Source organism: Castor canadensis, chromosome 8, assembly GCF_047511655.1.
Source record: "Castor canadensis chromosome 8, mCasCan1.hap1v2, whole genome shotgun sequence".
In the NCBI taxonomy this organism is placed as follows: Eukaryota; Metazoa; Chordata; class Mammalia; order Rodentia; family Castoridae; genus Castor; species Castor canadensis.
The window spans coordinates 114,955,147-114,976,385 of record NC_133393.1 but is presented as its reverse complement, the minus strand read 5'-3'; the positions used below and the strand labels follow the sequence as shown (position 1 = coordinate 114,976,385).

The 21,239-nt window shown below is 35.4% G+C and overlaps 1 protein-coding gene across 10 annotated transcripts in view; it reads left to right on the top strand.

The window, feature by feature from the left end:
• The window catches only part of Caps2 (calcyphosine 2), a 55,313-nt gene that overhangs the window by 25,135 nt on the left and 8,939 nt on the right, over positions 1-21,239 (top strand). For 9 of the 10 annotated variants that reach the window (XM_020152038.2, XM_074083953.1, XM_074083951.1 and 6 more), the window contains 7 exons: positions 7,434-7,553; positions 11,600-11,674; positions 12,540-12,635; positions 12,726-12,819; positions 17,837-17,955; positions 19,111-19,187; positions 20,869-21,023. In XM_020152038.2, the coding sequence (XP_020007627.1) occupies positions 7,434-7,553; positions 11,600-11,674; positions 12,540-12,635; positions 12,726-12,819; positions 17,837-17,955; positions 19,111-19,187; positions 20,869-21,023 (736 nt within the window). The remainder of the gene's footprint in view (positions 1-7,433; positions 7,554-11,599; positions 11,675-12,539; positions 12,636-12,725; positions 12,820-17,836; positions 17,956-19,110; positions 19,188-20,868; positions 21,024-21,239) is intronic. The other variant, XM_074083954.1, reaches the window with a different exon arrangement.

Below are 21,239 nucleotides of genomic sequence, written 5' to 3'. Positions count from 1 at the left end.
GAAAGTTCTGTTTAGTTCACTTGCAAGGCTACTGATTTTTATAAGTTGATTTTGTATCCTGCTACTTTCCTGAATATGTTTATAGTGACTAGGAGTTTTGGGGTGGATTATTTTGTGGTTTTTGTCTTACTTCTATTAATGTGTATTTACATTTATTGATTTGCATGTGTTGAGCCACCCCTGCATCCCTGGGATGAAGCCGACTTGGTCATGGTGAATGATCTTTCTGATATGTTGTTGGATTTGGTTTGCCATTTTTTATTGAGGATTTTGCTTCAATGTTCATTAAGGAGATTGGCCTGTAGTTCTCCTTTGTTGATGTGTCCTTGTCTGGTTTTGGGATGAGTGTAATACTGGCTTCATAGAATAAGTTAGGCAATGTTCCTTCCCTTTCTATTTCATCAAAAAGTTTAAGGAGTGTTGGTTTTATTTCTTTAAAGGTCTGTAGAATTCAGCTGAGAATCTAGCAGGTGCTAGACTGTTTTTCTTTGGGAGACTCTTTATTGATGCTTCAATTTCATTACATGTTATAGATCTGTTTAGGTGATTAATATCCTCTTGGTTCAGTTTTGGATGGTCATAAGTATCTAGAAATTGTCCATTTCTTCAAGATTTTCCAACTTACTGTAATATAGGTTCTCAAAGTAGTCTTTGTCCTGGATTTCCTTGGTGTTTGTTGTTATCTCCCCTTTTAATTTGTGATTTTACTAATTTGGGTCTTTTCTCTCCTTATTTTAGTTAGATTTGCCAGGGGCTTGTGAATCTAGTTTATTTTTTCAAAGAACCAGCTTTTTGTTTCATTGATTCTTTGTTATTTTTGTCTCTATTACATTAATTTCAGCCCCTATTTTTATATTTCTCTCCTTCTGCTTGTTGTGAGTTTTGCTTGTTCTTGTTTTTCTAGAAGTTTGAGATGTAGCATTAGCTCATTTATTTGAGCTCTCTCTGTCCTTTTAATATATGCACTCATAGGTATAAACTTTCCTCTTAGGACTGCCTTTGCTGTGTCCCATAGGTTCTGGTAGGTTGTGATTTCATTTTCATTAAATTCCAGGAACTTTTTGATTTCCTCTCTTATTCTGTGAACCACTGATGGTTGGACATTGTGTTGTTCGGCCTTCATTTGTTTGCATATCTTCTTCTGGTGCTTTTGTTGTTGAGTTCTAGTTTTATTGCACTGTGATCAGATAGAATGCAGGGGTTATTTCAATTTTCCTATATCTGTTGAAGCTTGTTTTGTGCCCTAAGATATGACCTATTTTGGAGAAAGTTCCATGGACTGCTGAGGAGAGTGTATATTGTGCTATTGCTGGATGAAATATTCTGTAGACATCAAGGAAGTCCATTTAATCTGTGGTATCTTTTGGTATAGGATTTTTTTGTTGATTTTTTTTTTTGTGTGTGGATGACATATCTATTGGTGATAGAGGGCTATTAAAATCTCCCATTACCACTGTGTTGGTGTCTATATGTGCTTTTAAGTCCTTTAGTGTATGTTTGATGAAGTTTGGTGCACTAACACTGGGTGCATATAGGTTGATAATTGTTATTTCCTTTTGATGTATTGCCCCTTTTATTAGTATGAAGTGACCTTCTTCCTTCCTTTCTTCTTCTCCCCATTGCTGTAATTGGTGCTGAGCAACTATGTTCTTGATTGGCTATTTGGTGGTTTTATTTGCCTGTTTTCTTTCCCTTGATTTAATTTTTGTGTTGTGACTGACTTAGTTGTTAGCTAGGTTGATGTGCTATTTCTGTCCCTGGCCTGGAGGTATAAATTAGCAATATCAAATTCATAGGTTCAATGCCGGACCAGTTGTTTACCTATTACATATTAAACCCCTTTGTGATAGTATCCATAAAAATTGGGAGATGAGAGGGGGTACTGGTTGTTTGGCTAGAGATAGAAACTTGGGTAATTGGTCAAGGTGGCATTAAAGGAGGTGGTGGAAAGGGGTGGGTGGGGAAAGAGATATGGGGGCTACTGAGTTTTGTGACCCTTGTGCATGTTTGGGTGTATTTCTATTGTTGTAGTAGAGGGTGCTTGTGTCAAGGATTGCTGGAGGCTGGGGTTGTGTATGGTTGGTACAGTTGGCTAGTCAGCAGGTCGTGAGTGTGTAGGAGGGAGGGTTAGTATGGTGACAGTTTGGGGAAGGATAGGAGGGAGAAGCAAAGACGGGGGGAGAATGTATAAAAAGGAGCAGAAAGAGTAGTTGGGAAGTAGAACAATGGATTGTTGCTCAAGAAAAGTAGGGAAAGTGAAGGGGTAAGAATAGGGATAAGAAAATAGTGATGGTAAAGTTAATAATACAGAAAAGAAAGAAAGAAAGAAAAAAAAATCAGGTACAGCAACAGCAAAAAGTTCGGTCTTCCTGGTATTGGCACTTGTTATTCTGGGCTTTGTGGGGAAAGGTACTCCTCTCTTGTCAGACAGCTTGGGGTGGAGACAGTTGAAGTGTTTTTCTTTTCATTTCTTTTTTTTCCTTCTTCTTTCCTTGGTCTTATGGGCTGTCCATTACATGTGGGAGCTCTGATGTTATCTCACCAGGTGACTGGCTTTTGAGTAGTATTTGATTCCTTCTGTCCACAGGGCATGTTGCAATTGGGGCCTGAGTTAACTCACTGCCAGTTTGTGTAAGGTGGTCTGATCTGATGTTGTTTTGCCAGGTGACAGCTGCGTTTGCCCTATAGCTGCAATTCTGTCTGATCGGCTCCTCCCCTAGCAAGGTGGGGCAATTCAGTTTTGAGACCACCCTCAGTCCCAGGAGACCAGCTCAGGGATCCACCATCATCCCTGCTTTTGGATGTTGGCTTGTTACCCCAACCCCACTCTCAGCCTTTGTTACTTTTCCCACCTTTGTTCACTGAGAGTTCAGATCCTTGCCTGACCCCCATTCTCCAGGGCAGGTTCAGTGTTCTACCCCATAGCTGGCTGTCAGTGTTAGATTACGATTTGCTGTTTATGCTTTTCAGTTTTGTTTTGGGGGGAGTTCAATCTGCTCAGTGGTTGAGCTGGTTATGTTCCCAGGGGTAGGGAGTGGAGTGGAGGGGGCAGATATGGGAGTCACATGTGGTGCATGTTGCTTGCTATGCAAGCAGTTTTGAAACCAGCCAGTGGGGAGAAATGGTATGCTGCTTGTCTCAAGGCAGACACTTCTTGGGACTGGGTTCAACACAGTGGGGCTTAGGGAGGCTTTCCATGGGTTAGGGGTCCAGGATGTTGCAGAGTTCAATACTGGTTGCTGCTCTGTCTTCTGCTTTCTGAAAGAAAAATTTTTAAAAAGGGAGAAACTGCCAGGAGGCTTTTTTCCCAGGACAGATACATCCTGTTGGCTGTGCCATGCCAGTATTTTCCTACCTGTTAGGTGCAATTATGAGGCTATTTTAAGGGTCAGTCCTTGAATTTTATGTGCACCTAATGTGTTGGTGGTTATTATTTTGGCTAGAAGAATCAGAATTATCTAAGTGTAGCTCACACATCTTGAGGTGGTTTCTGGAGTCATGGAGCTCAGGAATTCTGATTCCCTACCATAACTGCCATCTTGGGTCCTCTCTAAGTACTTAATAAGTATTTATTTCCTAATGATATAATGGGAATTTGAAATACACATAAATTAAAATAGGATACTTTCTATTTCATTATGAAATTTCCACAACTGCTTACTAATGTGATGTATACATCTTGGGTACTGCATAATCTCTCAAATCTTAGAATCATTTAGGATCACCTTCTGCTGTACACTGATTTTCACATGTAACTGTAGAAAACCCAGCAATGCAAAACCCTACCATTGTTAAAGGATAATAGCATGATATCTTATGAGCAACTTTGAGCTAGTATTTCACATGATGTCCAAAATATGGTGACTATCTCTGTTTCTCTTAAAAATTAATACCCTACAGTGCCCCTGTGAACTCACTGTGGTATTCCAGGGTAACTTGAGTGCAGTTTGAGATCTGTGAAACTATTGCCAGGGATATTAAAATTCTTTAGAAAACTATATTAGGTTTTTACATGCACAGTTCTAAATTGTATGGCATGTAAAGTTTGTAGGATTTCAGAAAGGGTTGGAATAATTTAGAAAATCTTTGAAGAAAAGGTAATATTTAAGCTTAGTTTTGAAAAACAATGTCTAGTTTTGTGTCTGAGAGAATGATAATCTACATGCATGTTTTTTTTCAGTAAATTCTTAGAAATAATTATTTTATAGTCTACAATGCATCCTTTCTGTTCTTTTGTTGTTGTTGGTGTTGTTATCATTATTATTATTATTTGAAACAGGGTCTGACTATGTAGCCCAGGCTGGCCTGGGAGTCATGATCCTCCTGCCTCAGCCTCCCAAGTGATGGGATTACAGGCAAACATCACCATGTCTATCTTCTTGTGTTACCTTATGAACTTACTGTATTTATATTTTCACTTCCATTGTACTACCACAACTTCTCTTCATATGATTGGTTAGTAATGGCATCCATATTGCTAGACAGATGATGACTTCTCAGTCCTCATTCACTTGATTAATCAGCAGTATCTGTCTCAGTTGAGAACTATCTTTTTATTTTATTTTTTTATTAAGACCTACCTTTCTCTTTGCTACTTGGCTTCCTGCTTACCACACTTGACTATTTTCTTTCTATCTCCTGTGCTTTTTCAGTTCTTCTTGTTTCTTTTTTATGGACTCAGTCTTTAAATTTGGTAGTGCCCAAGGGCTCAATTCTTTTGCCTCTTATATTTTTGCTAACTAGTTCTACAGTATCGTGCCTTTAACAATTTCTATATTCTGATGCATCTGTAATATAAGATTTTGATTTAACATTTTCCAAGCTCAGTTTTCCCATGTGACAAACCTTCTTTAATTTTCCTCCATGGAAAATCCATTCTTGAAATTATTTAAGCCTATAGTTCTGGTGATGCTTTTGATTCTTTTCTTTCTTTCAAGCCCTATCTCCAGTTTGTCAGCAAACACTCATTTCTACCATTAGAATCAATTTATTCCTTCTGTTGCCACCACTTTTGTTTGAGCCATCACCTTCTATTTCCAGAATTATTTCATTTGCTTCCAAACTGGCTTCATTGAGTGTGTATTTGTCTCTGAATGATTTATTCTCAATACAACAGCTACAGTCACTCTATTAAGAGATAAGCCAGATCAAACTATTCAGTAATTTCCCATCGCAATCATAATAAAATCTGTTAATACTCATGTATTGGTTATGAGTAATCATAAAACTTAGTAGCTAAAGAAACATTAATTAATTTTTGCTCATATGTCTCTAGGTTAGCTGTCCAGTCTTGGCTGGTTGGATCCTACTTTTTTTTTTCTTTATTGAGACAGGGGGCATCCAGCTCACAATACTCCTGATTTAGCCTCTCTAGTGCTGGGAATGCAGGTGTGTGCCACCATACCCAGCTAGATCTTACTTTTCATTTACTTGGCCCAGTTACATAATCAAAAGCACTGATCCCAGTTCTGAGTCTAAGTTGTAAGAGACCTCATATTTTTCCAATTGCTCTTTTATGCTTTTCCCATTTCTGAGAGAAGAATGCTGCTTACTTAGATAACTAGTCTTCAGAAAAAGATGCTTCTACAAATGCAGCTGGGATACTTAGTTGGGACTATGCTAAATCAGATTTCAAGCCAACCTGCACAGGCATGAGTTCAGTCAATATCAGCAGAGCCATCTAACTATATATAATAGACCAAAGAAAGTCAAAGGGTGAGAAAGCACATACTATCTATAATGACACCATGGTGAAGACACAGATCAGGAGCCCTGAAAAATTCAGGTCCGCAATACAGACTATTCAATCCTACATTGATTTTCCCACCTTAGACCTTGGACTCCTTTTCCTACTTCTCTTATTCCTGTCTACTTTGCTCCTGCCATTCAGCTCGCTTCCTGTTCTGGAACATAACAGGCCCCACTCCTGTCTTTGCTACTTTGCATTTATTTTCTCCTCTGTTTAGAATGCTGTTACTCTAGAAATCTATACTGCTGCTTACTAGTTTTTCCTCAGACCTTCATTTAGAAGTCACTTTGGTGAGGTCTACATTGATCACCAAATAAGAAATTTATAACTTTTTACTCAAAACTCCATGTCCTTTTACTACTTTATTTTTTCTTCCATGGGAATTATCATGTAATTTATCTTATATTTCCCATATTATCTGTCTTCAGAACGTGTGCTTTCTGAGGGCAAGACTCTGTAGAAGTTTTGTTTTTTGTTTCTTGGTTTTGGCAGTACTGGGGTTTGAACTCAGAGCTTCACACTTGCTAGGCAGACACTCTTACCACTTGAGCCCCTCCACCAACTCTGTGGAAGTTTTGTTCATTGTTGCATTCTTACTGCACAGTATAGTAGCTGTACAGCAAATACTTGCTGAATGGACAAATGCATGAATGAACTGGAAAAGAAGAATTAATTAGAGTCAGCAGAACTAAATTTTATATTTAGTGAATATATCACTTCTTGGAATTTCATATTTTCTTTCCATATGTCTGGTTTTTGTCTCTTCCAAAAGAACATTAAGATTTCTTATAACTCTAACATTTTCTATGTGTATATTTAACATACAACTGATATATAAAGGTTTAATAATAGAATAGGTATCATTTTTTTGGTAAATACCAGTCTTTTTCACTTGTGAAATTAAAAAATTATCTTAATACTCAGTTAAAAAATTTGGTTCATAACTTGGCAGACAAATTCATAGGATCTGCAGTATAGAGTTGAGATGTCCAAAAGCTTTTCCTATTTCAGCATTTGGAAAAACTCAATAAATTCATAATTCTTCTATCTTTGAATTGCTGTGTTACCTTCATATTTTTGAAAGGTCATAGCATATTTAAAAATTTTTATTCATTTATCATTTTAAACACTCAGTCATTAAAGTAATTCAGATTTCAGGTTTTTGCCAGAAAAGAAGGAAAAAGCAAAAGATTGTTAGGGTTGTATAGACATTTACACTTTGACAAATTTTTATATAAATTGGGTAAGGAGGGAAGTAAGAATATAAGGAAAGCCTAACTTCCTTACTGTTAAACTTCTGGTATATCATCCTCTTTTATGCTTGCCTTTGAAGATCTATTATGGCACTTCTAACTTTCTATTCTTATTTTACTTATGTTTCTCCCTATATTTTCAGCCAAGTGTCTGTTAAAGAATAATAAGATAAATACATGAAGTTGTATGTTCCCTACAGAATTTCAATTTATTTTTAGATAATACTTGTGGAAACACAGATTGAAAGATTTGCTTTTTATGGTCAATATTCTTTGATAATTGAATTTGCACATATCTTACCCCAATATTATTATGACAACAGTATAAATCTCCATTTGGCATATGAGCTTTTGCAACTGCTTAAAAATATGTGAATGGTAGGGTAATGCATTATCACATTAGTTATCAGACTTTGTGTTTTCCTGTATAGGGCTGTCATCAGTGATCCAGGACAAGATTTAAACATTGGCAAAGAAGAAAGTGATCATATCCTTCCAGATTCAAAGATGGTGCCTCTTCGACTCAGGAAAAGAACACTACATGAAACAAAGTAAGAATATTTTAATTACATAAAATGAGGGTGTACTGTGTTATAAATGTGTTGTTAAAATGTGTTTCCATAGTTAGCTGGAAAGTTTTCCTGTTTTTTCTTGTTTCTATATAAAGAGAAGCAGACTTTTTGAGGGTTTAGATCCCAGTTCTGCCACCTTAAGATATTGGAAGCAATTCCTTATTCTACACTATTTGCCCTCCAGGTTTTATATTTATAATTTAGGGGAAAAGCTACAACCTTCAGGGATAATAGATTTGAGAATACATAATGTAGTAACTCAGGCATTTGTAACAAATACTGACTAAATCTAGTATGTTCAAAATTGGTGTTGCTTATATTTTTTACATTTTTTTTTGTAGCTTATAAAAATTTTGGGTTGGTGTTAGTCAATTTTCTGTTACTTGTGACAAAATACCTGAGATAATCAGCTTAATTAGGAAAAGGCTTATTTTGGCTCACAGTTTCAGAGGTTTCAGTCCATGGTCACTGGGCCCTGTTGCTTTGGGCTCAGTACATCATAGTGGGAACACATGGTACAAGAGGCATGTTCAGTTCATGACAATCAGGAAACAAAGAGAGAAAGGAAGTGGCCAGGGTTGTGACTTTACCTTTAAGAGCATGCCCCCAATGTCTTTGCTTTTTCCACATGGGCCCCACCTTTCCAGTAGCACCATGGGTGGGTACAAAGCCTTTAACATGAGGGCCTTTGGGAGACATTTAAGATCTAACTATAGAAGTTGGTTTGGACTTTTGTAGTCCTCTGATATAGCTGCTTAAATTCCTCAGTGACTGGACTGACAGTTGACACATTGTTTCAGCTTTAATAGACACAGAAAATCTGCAGATACTTATAGCATCTCTTCCATATTTTCAGACTACTGTAAATATTTGTACTTTTGTATTTTATCTTTTGTCTCATTCTTTTTTTCCAAAAGTCTTTGATTCCATACATTTAAATATTTGAAGGGATAATATATTAGTTTCTTGTTGCTACTGCAACAAATATTCACAAATTTAGTATTTCAAACCAAAACAAATGTATTTTACAGTTCTAGAGGGGCCCAGTCTAAAATCAAGATGTTGACAAGGCTGCATTCCTTCCAGAAATTTCAGGGGAGAATCTATTTTGTTGTCTTCTGTAGCTTGTAGGGCTTGCCTTCATTCTTGGGTCATGCCCTCATTCTCCATCTTCAAAGTCAATGATGATTGACTAAGACTTTCTCCTGCCACATCATTTTGACATTCTTCCTGCTTTCCTCTTCTAACGACAGGCGCAATTGCATTGGACCTGCCTGGATAATCCTGATAATCTACCCATTTTAACACCCTCAATTTAATAACATATGCTATATCTCTTTTTACCATATATGCTTAATATAATCACATGTTTCAAGCACTTGGATATAGATACCTTTGGGGGACTGTCATTTATCTATCACATATCTAAAATTTTCCTTTTAAAATAAACATTTATTGAAATAAGACATACATGGTGATACTCACCAGTAATCGTAGCTACACAGGAGACATAGGTAGGATGAATGTGGCCTGTGGCTGGCTCTTCCAAGAAATAAGTAAAGCACAAAGGGGCTAGAAGTATAGCACAAGTGGTAGAGTGCCTGCCTAGTAAGCACAGAGCTTCGAGTTCAAGCCTCAATATCTTCTAAAAAAAATAAGACATACATTCACAAAATGCACAGATTTTAAATGTACAGTGTAGGAATTGGGAAAAACTTATGGGGCACCTAAGACCCAACATGGCACTTTGAATTTCATAGCGTAAATGTTTTCAAGAAGACTCTAAGCAAATTGATGCTATTACTTCAACTTATCATCATTAAAGAGAGTTCTGTTTACCATTGAGAAGCAGTAAAATGTAGTGGTTAAGAGATAGGTTTCTTTTTTTTTTTCTCCTAGCTCTGCCATTTACTTATCAAATGGCCTTGGAGAAGTTACTTAACCTATCTCTGACTCTGTAAAATTTATTTGTAAAATGGGAACAACAGTACTTACTACATAGTATTATTACAAGCATTAAATAAACCAATACACTCTAAAGTGTTTTAATAATGACTAGTGCCTAGGAAGTTCCCTATAAATGGTAGCTGTTTTCATTGCTGTTATTTTCTCAGCATTTAGAATTGTCCTAAGCACATAATGAGCATTGAATAAATGCATCAATACCAGTGGATAACACTGACTGAAGCTGAGAAAGCTTTTGTGACGACACTGCTTGTTCACAACTCTCATTTGGTTCTCAGGTTCTTGTTTCCTATCTCCAGCTTCTTTTTTGTAGAGACCTATGCTTTATGGAGGATAGCTTTTCAAGATCTCAATTACCCAAATACTTGGTTACTATTTATATGATTACTATTTCATTATTCTCATTATTCTTGAAGTTTTGTGGAAACAATATTACAAAATTATTTGGGAGGAGCAGTAATATATCATTGATTCCTCAGATCTCCTAAGACAGAGGATATTATTAGTTGTAGGGTGTCAAAGTGTGTGCATTTGAGTTTTTCTTCATATTTTTAAATAATTTTAGGGCTAGTGGACTTCATGAGATCATTCAGTGCCATCTGGAAACTGTAGAGATTAAATAACTGATAGACCTTTTCCAAGAATTGAACTTTATCCCACACTCTATCCCACTGTAATTTCAGTAAGGATTACTTCCAGCTACTCATAATTGAAAACCTAACTGGATAGTGGCTAAATGAGTCACGATTTTTTTTATATCTAACTAGCTGTTTGGAGGTAAGCAGTTGTTTGTTTTGATTCAGTGACTCAGTGATTTTGAGGCTCTAATCTGGCTTCCCTGGGTCTTTTTTGTTTTTCTGTTTTTATTTGCATATATTAGTTGTGTAAGGGGTTTCACTGTAACCTTTACATTCAGTTTACTTTACATTTCAGTTTACCTTGGTCAGATTCACCCCCTCTATCACTTTCCTTCATCCCTCCTCCCTACTTCTTAAAGCAATTTCACCAGGTTTCATTGTTTTATTTTCATACATGTATACAAAGTACATTAACCATCTTCAGCATCCTCTCCCTCTCCATTTACTTCCCTAGGTCTTAATGGCCTTTCTGACATGGTTGCCTCATAGCTATGGCATCTCCTGGTGTCATATACCTTTCATGTTCACAGGCATGGACTCTTCCCTTGCCACTGTCTCATCAGGACAAAAGAAAATCTTTCCGGGGAGATTTGGCAGAATTTCACTCTTTAGTTTGTCCTGATTTCAGAGGCTAAGGAAGCATGTTGGGAGGGAGACAAGGAGAAGAGAGTTACAAATGTCTTCTAACATACAGAAGTTACATACAGGTTTGTGCACACCTGTATGCAATCCCAGCACTGGGGAGGCTAAGGATTGAGAGTTCAAGGTCAGCGTTGGCTACACAGCATCACCCTGTCTCAGAAAACAACATTGCTTTCAGGCAGTCCTGTAACAGTGACAGTCACAAATGTGCTATCTCCACTCATTATTCACTTTTATAGCACTTTGATGCTATACTTCTTTTTTTTTATTATTTTTATTTTTTTTTCATTTTTCTTTTATTATTCATATGTGCATACAAGGATTGGTTCATTTCTCCCCACTGCCCCCACCCCCTCCCTTACCATCCACTCCACCCCCTCCCTCCCCCCCCAATACCCAGCAGAAACTATTTTGCCCTTATTTCTAATTTTGTTGTAGAGAGAGTATAAGCAATAATAGGAAGGAACAAGGATTTTGCTGGTTGAGATAAGGATAGCTATACAGGGCATTGACTCACATTGATTTCCTGTGCGTGGGTGTTACCTTCTAGGTTAATTCTTTTTGATCTAACCTTTTCTCTAGTACCTGTTCCCCTTTTCCTATATATGCTGCATCTGTGGAATATTTCTTCTGTGTCTGCTGTAATAACAACCTGGAAAAGTTTTGTATCTGTGTCTTATCTAATTTGTGTTATTTGAAAATATTACCACAATCCTTTTTGTACATTTGTCATTTATATCAAATACTTTAAAAATTATTGACAAAATATATTTTTGACAGGATAAGAACCAACTCTACATTAACTGAAAATGTACTTTCTCATAAAGTACAATTTGATGGTAGGATCCTATCAAGGTAATTGTGATTTTATCAAATTTTCAATTGTATGATTATAAAGATATACTCTCCTTTCCCATGGAAATAATAATTGAGATTGTATAAATTTGTCTCATTTAAGTGAAAAATGTGAATTTAGAATATATCTTTGTAGGTAATAACTATTAGTTACAGAAAACAAAAAGTATGAAGCCATAAGAAAAATATTTTAATTAGGAGTTATTTAAAGAGTGATCTTAAATGTCTTTTGAAAAGAAACTCAAGTAACTGTTAACAGATATGTTATTACTAGAGGTTTCAAAACTATTTAACAATTTACTTTTATGTAAGATGCTTAATTTAATTCAATTTTGGTAGCTTAAGTTAAAAGATTGATAGATGGAGCAAATGACATGTAAGATGATTTTTAATATATATTATCTCAGTAATATACAGTATTACTTAATACAAAATGCTGCTTGATTTTTGTATTTCTGATAAAATGAATATTTTTAATTTATCTTACTTGTTCAGTGATTTTTAAGCCTTTCTGTGACAATGAAAGATAATAAATGCATGTCTTTGAAGGGCTTCTTGCAACCTGAACATTTTTTAAGGTCTTCTACTTTATCTTAAAAGTCTATGTTGAATTAATAATCTACACTGTGACATATCCACATTCAGAGAAGTATGAGACAAAGTACTTTTTCCTTCATCCAAGTCTGACTTAATTTGACATTTCAGCAACCTGTGTTGTATTTATTACAGCTTTGCATAACCCTCACTTATTGCCACACACAGGATTTCTCTTAATTCCTTTTTGAGAAATTGTGCAATCGTGGCTTAGTATTTATTTTTAAAATCATTCTATTTGAAAACTTGTGGCATCATTCTGGTTTTCTAGAAATGGACGTGATGCCTGCAGAGAGCTGGTTGGGTTCTTCTTTGTGCATGACAAGTCCCTTACAATGTATGAATATCGACAATTTGGGAAAAATAGGTATGCTATAAAACATTGTTAGAACTCTTTAGAGGATTACTTCTGACAGAAACTGAATAACGTTACCTTTTATTTTCATTTAACTTCCAGAACAAGTGTGCTTCCTTTTATTCAAAAAAACATTTATAGTCATCAGTATGGACGAAGAAAAGGAAAACAATACCAACTTGGTGATTTTTATATCGTAAGTGAAGTGTGTATACGTGCAAACATTTACTGCCAGAGGTCCAATAATTTAGAGTCCCTGTGGGGTGAGGATCAGGACTTTTAGTCTCTAATATATTTCCTCACCTTTTTCCTGAGCAAGGACATTTGTTTGAATGGGCTAATGGGTGATGTTTCCCAAGAAGGTTTTGCCTTCCAGGCCCAAAACCCTTATGCTCTGAATCTAATCATAGCAATTATTACTCATACCTTACCCTCCCGATTCCACAATGTAGATTACACCCAAAAGCCTCATCTGTTGGTACTTTAAAAGACTCTACAAGGCCTAATTGTAGGATAAGTGGCTACCTCAATATCACTCAGAGCAATGTTCCACATAAAAGAGAAGCTGCATGGTTTGGTCCATGGAGAGACATTAGCCTCTCTAGCTATCACATATCCAATAGTGCATCCTTTTCATTTTCCCACCCTCAAAAGCTCCTCATGTGATGTGACGGAAGTGTTCTCTAGTAGGCATGGATCATGAATAATGCTACAATTTATATAATGCTCTGAATTTTTTTTTTTTTGGGTGGTACTGGGATTGAGTCCAGGGCCTCATGCATGCTAAGCAAGTACTTAGATTTCAACCCCAGTGATCTGAAATTTTAAATCATTCAATTCACATCTCATGTTCAAAATGAAGTACTTTCCATAGAAATCACTTATGTAATAAATATGTATTCATATGCTAAACTCTGCAGATAGAACAATTAAAAACTTAGACTCATTCTGTGCTTTTGTGTCACAGTAAAATGGAAATTACAGTCAGATAGAATTAGCATCATAGGTCTAGATGGAAGAAACAATGATCCAGTTTTGTTGAACATCTAAGCTTGACTAGGAATTGGCTAAATGGAGACAGGAACAAAGATGAGGGTTGGGAAATGTTTCAAGATAGAGGAGACAGCTTGTGCAGAAGAAAAACCAAGAAAGCATATAGATTATTTGGAAAACTGAAAGAAGTTTAGTTTGGTTTGGATATAGAGTTCAAGGTGGGGGTTGGCATTAGATAAGTTGAGTTTATTGAAAGTAACATTATGTTAAAGAGTCATATGAAATATATCATGGAATCACTGAAGAAGATGTGTGTGGAATGGGGAGAGGTATCATGATCAGGTCTGTAATTTGAAAGATATCTCTGATTTCAGTGTATAGAATGGATTGAATGAATTATACTGATCGAGGAGAGAGGTTATGGCAACCTGAATGAAGCAAGTAGCTGTGGCTTCAAAGCTAATTAGAGAAGAAATCTTTAGAAAATACACTCAATAAGATGTGGTGACCAGTTAGGGAAGGAGTGAAGGGGAAGTAAAACTTGGATTAAAGACACATACCACTCAAACCTGCCTCTTGAGGTCTAGAGAAAATTAGTTCTGATGCCTGTTGTACAACTTGAAGAAAGCATGTTTGATGCCTATCCCATGACTAAAGCTACATCAGCTCTAAGTTCCTGTCTCCAGCAATTTAGTTGATGATTTGGTCTCACTGTCCACACTCTGTATTATTTTGAACAAGATTTGGAACTCTGTTTCTTTTTTTTTGATTTCCATGGAAGAAAAGAAGAAAGGAAGAAGAGAGGAAGAAAGAAATTAAAGGAAAGGTGGAAAGAAGAAGGAAGGAAAGAGGGAAGGAAGAAAGGAAAGAAGGAGAGAAAAGAAAGGAAGAAAGAAAGACATAAATAGCATGTGTGATTCTTTGTGTTTGTAGTAGACATTGCAAAGGGATATCCTGGGAGGTTTACATTATAGTAGTGTATGCAATTTACAGTTTATAATTGCAAATTCCTGGTCTCAAAACTAAGTCTCTTGAATATCTCCCAGGGTAAGTGCTCTCTGCTCCATTTTTTGACTTAGAATTTCTAGCCCCTTACCTACCCTCAGGCTTCCATTTCCTTATAGAGAAATTTAAGGCCATATGCTAATAGAGAGGAATTCTCCTCTGCCTTCCAAATGTTTCTGTGAAGTCCATCTTTTCATTTTTACATGTCTCATTAATCTTTTTCTAAATAGTCCTTAGATGTTCTAAACAGTGCCAGTTATTAAGATAATACTCACGGATGTGACACATATCCATAGGCACATAGCATGTAGTGTACCCACATATGTATTCACTCATACATGTGGAAATATAGCATGAGATATTCTGACACAGACTAGGCACGTGCTCCACCAATGAGCTATAGGCCTAGTGCCTGAATATAATACATATATATATATATATATTCCTTTGGAATAAGAAATCAAGAAAATTTTGAAAATCTGTTTATTTTTCTACAAGCTTTTAAGTTCTCATTTTGATAAATTATTGTGCTCATTTTCCTTAATATGTGAAAATGACCTGAAAGTAGTCTAGTAGCATAGAGAAATTTGATGGAGATAATCTAGTCTTCTTTTTCCTCAGTAATTTAACTTGATGTTCAATTACAAGTATCAATTACCTATTATTGGGGAGAGAAGTAGCCTTATACATTTTTTAAATTGCATATTGATTATTTTTCAATTGATTATGCTCATGTATATAATATACTTATATTTCTTTTTAGCACAGAAAAATATTAAAAGGTAGTAGGCCTCAAAACTTTCAGGTCAAATTCAAAATACCACTTGTATTTTAGTGGTTCTTCCTTGATTTATTTACAGTCTTAACTTCAGATGTTAACTTGACTTCCCCCAGGTTTGGTACATGAAGTCTTTAAAACTAATCAGTAGAAAGCTAATAGTGTGAAAACAGCAGGTAGCAGATTTCCAGTAAGTACTTCCCAACTTTTTTCTAGTTTTTGTTTTTATAGAAAATGAAAATATTTGTGCGGTACACTGAGGCAAAAAGGAAGCTACTTAAAGGCAGAAATTACTAGTAAAGGAGCTCTGCTGCCCCTAACTTCACCCAACTCATTCGCTTGACAGATTTGGAACTCACCTGCAACTTTAGCTGGGAAGCTCCATGCTACTGCCCTGCTTTCATAGTTGGCACATATTTTAGGGAATACTTTCATGACTGGTGTTGGGGAAATTGAATTTTAAACAAAATCTTCTGCCAACCCAGAAAACTTGCAGCAAATATAGTAAATAGTCTTTTTTTGAATATTTGCATGTATATGAGATATCATGGGGGAAGGGATCCAAGCCTAAACATGAAATTCACGGTTTTTTTGTGCCAGTACCATGGTATTTTTGTTACTATGGTTCTGTAGTATAATTTGATGTCTGATATTGTGATGCTACCATCTTTGCTGCTTTTACTCAGGATTGTTTTTTCTACTTGGGGTCTTTTATTCTTCCATATGAATTTTAAGATTGATTTTTCTATTTCTGCAAAGAACAACATTAGGATTTTGATGGGCATTGCATTTGAATCTGTAGATTGCTTTCAGTAGTGTAGCTATTTTCACAATATTAATTCTGCCAATTTATGAGCATGGGAGGTCTTTCCTTCTGTTGTCTTCTTCAATTTCTTTTTCTTTCTTTCCTGATGATACTGGGTTGAACTCAGGTCTTTGCATTTGCAAAGCATGCACACTACTACTTAAGCCATACTTCTAGTCCATTTTTCTCTGGTTGTTTTGGAGATGCGGATCTTGCAAACTGTTTGCCTGGGCTGGTCTTGAACTGTGATCCTCCCAGTCTCAGCCTCCCAAGTAGCTAGAATTACAGGCGTGAGCCACCAGTGCCTGGCAAAATTTTTTAAATTTATTTTAAAATTTTTTGGTGGTACTGGGGTTTGAACTCAGGGCTTCATACTTGCTAGGCAGGTGCTCTACCACTTGAGCCATGCCTCTAGTCCTCTTATCTTCAATTTCTAAGAAAATGATCTTATTATTGAATAAATATTAAACCAGAATATGTGCACATCACAGGAAGTCTGTTGAGAGACTTCTAAGCTAGAAATCTCTTTTATATAGCCAAAAATTTATGATCTATTGCATAACAGTAACTCACTCTCCATGAGAGCATTTGATAGCACCATTTGTCTGTCACACACAGTTCATCCTGGATTTGCCTGCTGATTGGGGGTGATCATTCATGTTAGTTAATTGACTTTATCTAGAGGAACAGCATACTTTCATATTTTTCCAATGGGAGGTGGTTTTGAACTTAAGCAAGGTGCCTAAGGAAATTAGGCTTGCTACCTTCTTACAGAAGCTGACAGGTAGGAGTGCTATTCCTCCTGATGTGTCCATTTCTCGGTGGTCCCCAGGACTTAGGATAAGACTTTTCTGGTCATAAAGCTGACATAGGCCTATCTAATTTAAAAAAAAAATTACATTCATTTTGAAAGGGCGAGAAAGTATTTATATTACAATTTCAAATTTTATAAAATAATTGTCCTAAAAAAAAGGAAGAAAGAGAAATCTCTTCCCTTATGTTCAATAGGAGGAGTCAAGCTCTTATTTTTAATATAATATTTCTCCTTACACTGGTCACATGTATATAATAAGCAATTAGGAAATGAAAATAATAGTTTTCTATGTTTGGCTTATGTATTTTTGGTAGGAGTTTTGCCACTGAAACTTTGATGCTCTAAGTAGGTTAAATTAGGTTTGAAATTTATGTGATGTCTGTTATCAAAAGACCAGATGAAAGAGTGAGATAAATCTATCATAGTTCATCAATTTACAGTGCATCTTTTTGGGAACAATAGCTCTATTTCTGTGTTTATGATGTCATGCATTCAGTGGAACTAATTTGTGCATTTTTTTCTGATTATTATTAAAAAATCTGAGTTTTGTGTATTGCTGGCTTTTTTGTTCACATGACTTATCAAGAAGAAGATTGTTCTAATTGGTCAATTGGGAGATAAGTTCCTTTATTTTTATTTTTGTACTATTAGTGGGACCTGTGCTGTTTCTAAATATTTTCAAAATAAACTTTTTTTGCCAGTATTTAAATATGCCTTTGACAAATATGATCAAAAGCGAGTATTTTAAATCAGTGCTTATTGTATTTTACTTCTGTATACTTTCTAGCTTTAAATAATTCACTTGTTTGTTTCTTTAGGGTGCAACCTTGACATTTTTGAGCGCTAATCATCCCAGTCTTCCCAAAAGCATGAAAGAAAATATATTACTTAGGCTTCGAATCACAAATATTGACCAAATAGCTTTGGATTCTCTGAAGTAAGTAAAATATGCACTTGACATTGTGAAAATGCTATTTTTTATTATCTTAAAATGAGCTTCTATCATAAAGCATTTAGACTTTCATTAAGGTTCCTATTTTAAAGAACATAGCATGTATGTATACTTTTTATGTTGTCTTAAATACATTACAAATGTGGAGACAATTACAATCAATTAAAAAATTTTAAATGTCCCATTTTATGTTACCAATTTTCCATTGCCATAATATTTTTATTTTACCAAATGCTGCTAAATAATGTCTTTTTTTTTCTTGATAGTACTGTGGTTTGAACTCAGGACCTGTGCTCACTAGGCAGGCAGTCTATCACTTGAGTCATGCTTCCGGCCTTATTGCTTGAGTTATTTCTCAGACAGGGTCTTGTGCTTTTTTGTTGTTGTTTGGAACCACCTCAAATCGTGATCCACCCACTTCCACTTCCTCCCTAGCTGGCCCATTGTTGTTTTTTGACATAGGGTCTCACAAATTTTTGCTGGGTTGGCCTTTAACCTTGATCTTCCCATGTTTACTTCCTGCATAGCTAGGATTACAGGTGTGAAGCACACACCCAGCTCTTCAAATTAATAAGTTTTAAAAGATGAGCTATTAGTAAAATATTATAACAAGTTCTACACATTGGTAATATGATACATTAGGAATCATATCCTACATATGGGCCATAAGAAAATTTTTGTATTTCTAAAATGATTGCATTTGGGAGGGCTTTTAAAAATCAATGGTTTTACAGTTTATATTTTACAAGGCAAAACTGCATTTAAATTTAATAGTCTCCATTAAATATTTAAACAAACACTGAGACAGGTATAAACATGAATATGTCCACACATAGATCCTGGAACATTTAAGGATTTTGGGCTCCTAATCCTGGGAATCAGAATAGCAGGCAAAGATGGGACTCGCTTACACCCTAGCACTCTTCCACCTCTAAGGGTTGCTTTGAGTCTAGGGCAGGGAAAAGCTTGAGTTTCTGTACTCAAAATTGCAGCATAGAAGGGCTGGCAGATTGGCTCAAGCCATAAAGGGCACCTGCCTAGCAAGCATTAGGTCCTCAGTTCAAATCCCAGTGCTGCCAAAAAAAGATTGTAGAAAAGAATATATATATTTATCTATCACTGAGAACGTGACGATTACAGGCCTGCTTCTGTGGAACATGAGGAAGATATAATCTGTCAAGAAGCCAACGACAGACGGGTCTTCAAGGCTATTCAAGGTATGTGATGTGCTTTTACTCTCTTCTCAAGTAATAGTTTGAATTTTCAACCATTTTCGTTGTGTTTATGTAAAGTATTTTTGAGATACTTCTAAGTTTTAGACCTCTGGATTTATAGTTCCTATGTGTTTATTTTTTAAAATGTTAATATACACATATATTTATTTGTTAGGATATTTTTAGAATTTCTCCTAAGTTAGTAGTGTTATGTGACTTATGAACTTAAGAATTTTAGAACATACTAGATAACATGGGTTTACTCATAAACTAAATAAAATGCACAATTTATTTTTGTCATACTCTTGTCTTATGCACTAGATGGTGTTCTGAAGAGGTGTGTAGTGGGCTAGCATAAAATAAAAAGTGCAGGACTGGAATGTCTCCAGATCATGTTTGGACTCTTCCAATGAGTAGACATATGCCTGTGTAACCCCCACACCTCTTTCTTCATCTCTACAATGCAGGATAATAATACCTCTCTTACTAACTTTCCAAAGTTGTTAGAGATAATAAGTGAGATGTATGTAGGCTTTGTAAACTGAAACATTTTACAAATTTTGGTTATAAGAGTCCAGTCTTATAACCAGTGCGGCATATTAGGCTCTAATAAATAATTCCTTTATGGATCTCATAGTCTAGAAAGTAGGATAGTGTTAAACAAATAATGACAGAAATCAAATATACTTTTTGAATTTTGATGAATCCTGAGATATTATTTAAAGATAGGGCATTCACAGAAAGAAAGAAACAAACAGATTTGATGGATGTCTGAGATTGGTATTTGAACAAAAATCTATAAATTTGTCCCCCACTACACTTTTTTTTTGTCTTTTAGTACTGGGGATTGAATTTAGGACCTCCTGCTTGTTAGACAGGCACTTCCCCAGCCCATACTCAAACATTCTTGATGCCATTGTTTGTAGTTTTTTTTTAAATTCTATTGTGGTCAGTACAACTTTTGTCACTATTGAATCTAATGACATTTGTTCTTTTGTCTAATGCATTAAATGTAATAGCTGCATCATTAAAGTTGGCAATATTTTCTTAAATTAATATGGTACAAACTGCATCAAGTGAAATAATTGAGTGTAAGGACAATCTAGAGGCTATATAACCTCTTGAATTTATGAAAGGAAGGGTTACTTTAAATATCTAAGTATAGGATGGTACTTGGAAACATTGATGCTTTCTCACATAAACATTGCAATTTCAAGATTTCAAGCTATCTAAAAATTTCTGAACTGATATTTTTTTGAGTAATTTGCCTGACATCAATTTTGTAATTCAGTTAGGAACAACCAAGGAAAAGGAAAAACATTAAAAGAGGTGGTAATGGTTAGATAAAGAAGTCTAGATAATAGGAACTAAGATTTTATTTGTAACATTTAGGTTATTTTCTTGCTAATGAAGAGAAATAGTTTTCAGTATTTAAGATTTAACACTTTCACCACACAGTGGTGCTATAGTTCTGATCTATTTACATGTGATAGTGCATATAATCCCTTTATTGAAAACATTCTATTTTCCAGAGTCTTTTGTTATCATACACATGATTCAGTTGTATGATCACATCCCTTATTTCCATTATGTCAACCTTTATTTTCTTATAAGAGAGACAACTGCAGTTTGGTGCCTTTGTGCATAGAAACAATTGGTTTCCATCTCTCTTTTTGTTAAACAGATGTGCTGAGAGAAAACCTACATAAAAGAGGTGTTCGTATTTTGACTGGATTGGGAAAATACTTTCAGCAATTGGACAAGGAAGGAAATGGACTTTTAGACAAGGCAGATTTTCAACAAGCTATAAAAGTATTTCACTTAACAGTGTCTGAAAAGGTATGTAGCACAGAAAATTTTCTGTAGCAAATAATATGTTATTCTTCAGTGGCATTAGTCACTTTTCTACTGAAATTTTAGTAGCTTATTTGCCTCTGTCCTTACACTTGATTATCAGTGTTAGGCCATCAGGCAACAGGTCATGTTGATTTTTAAAATTTCAACATTCATCCTTTCATCTTTAGTTAAGAGATTAATAGCCTAATAGCCAGGCAT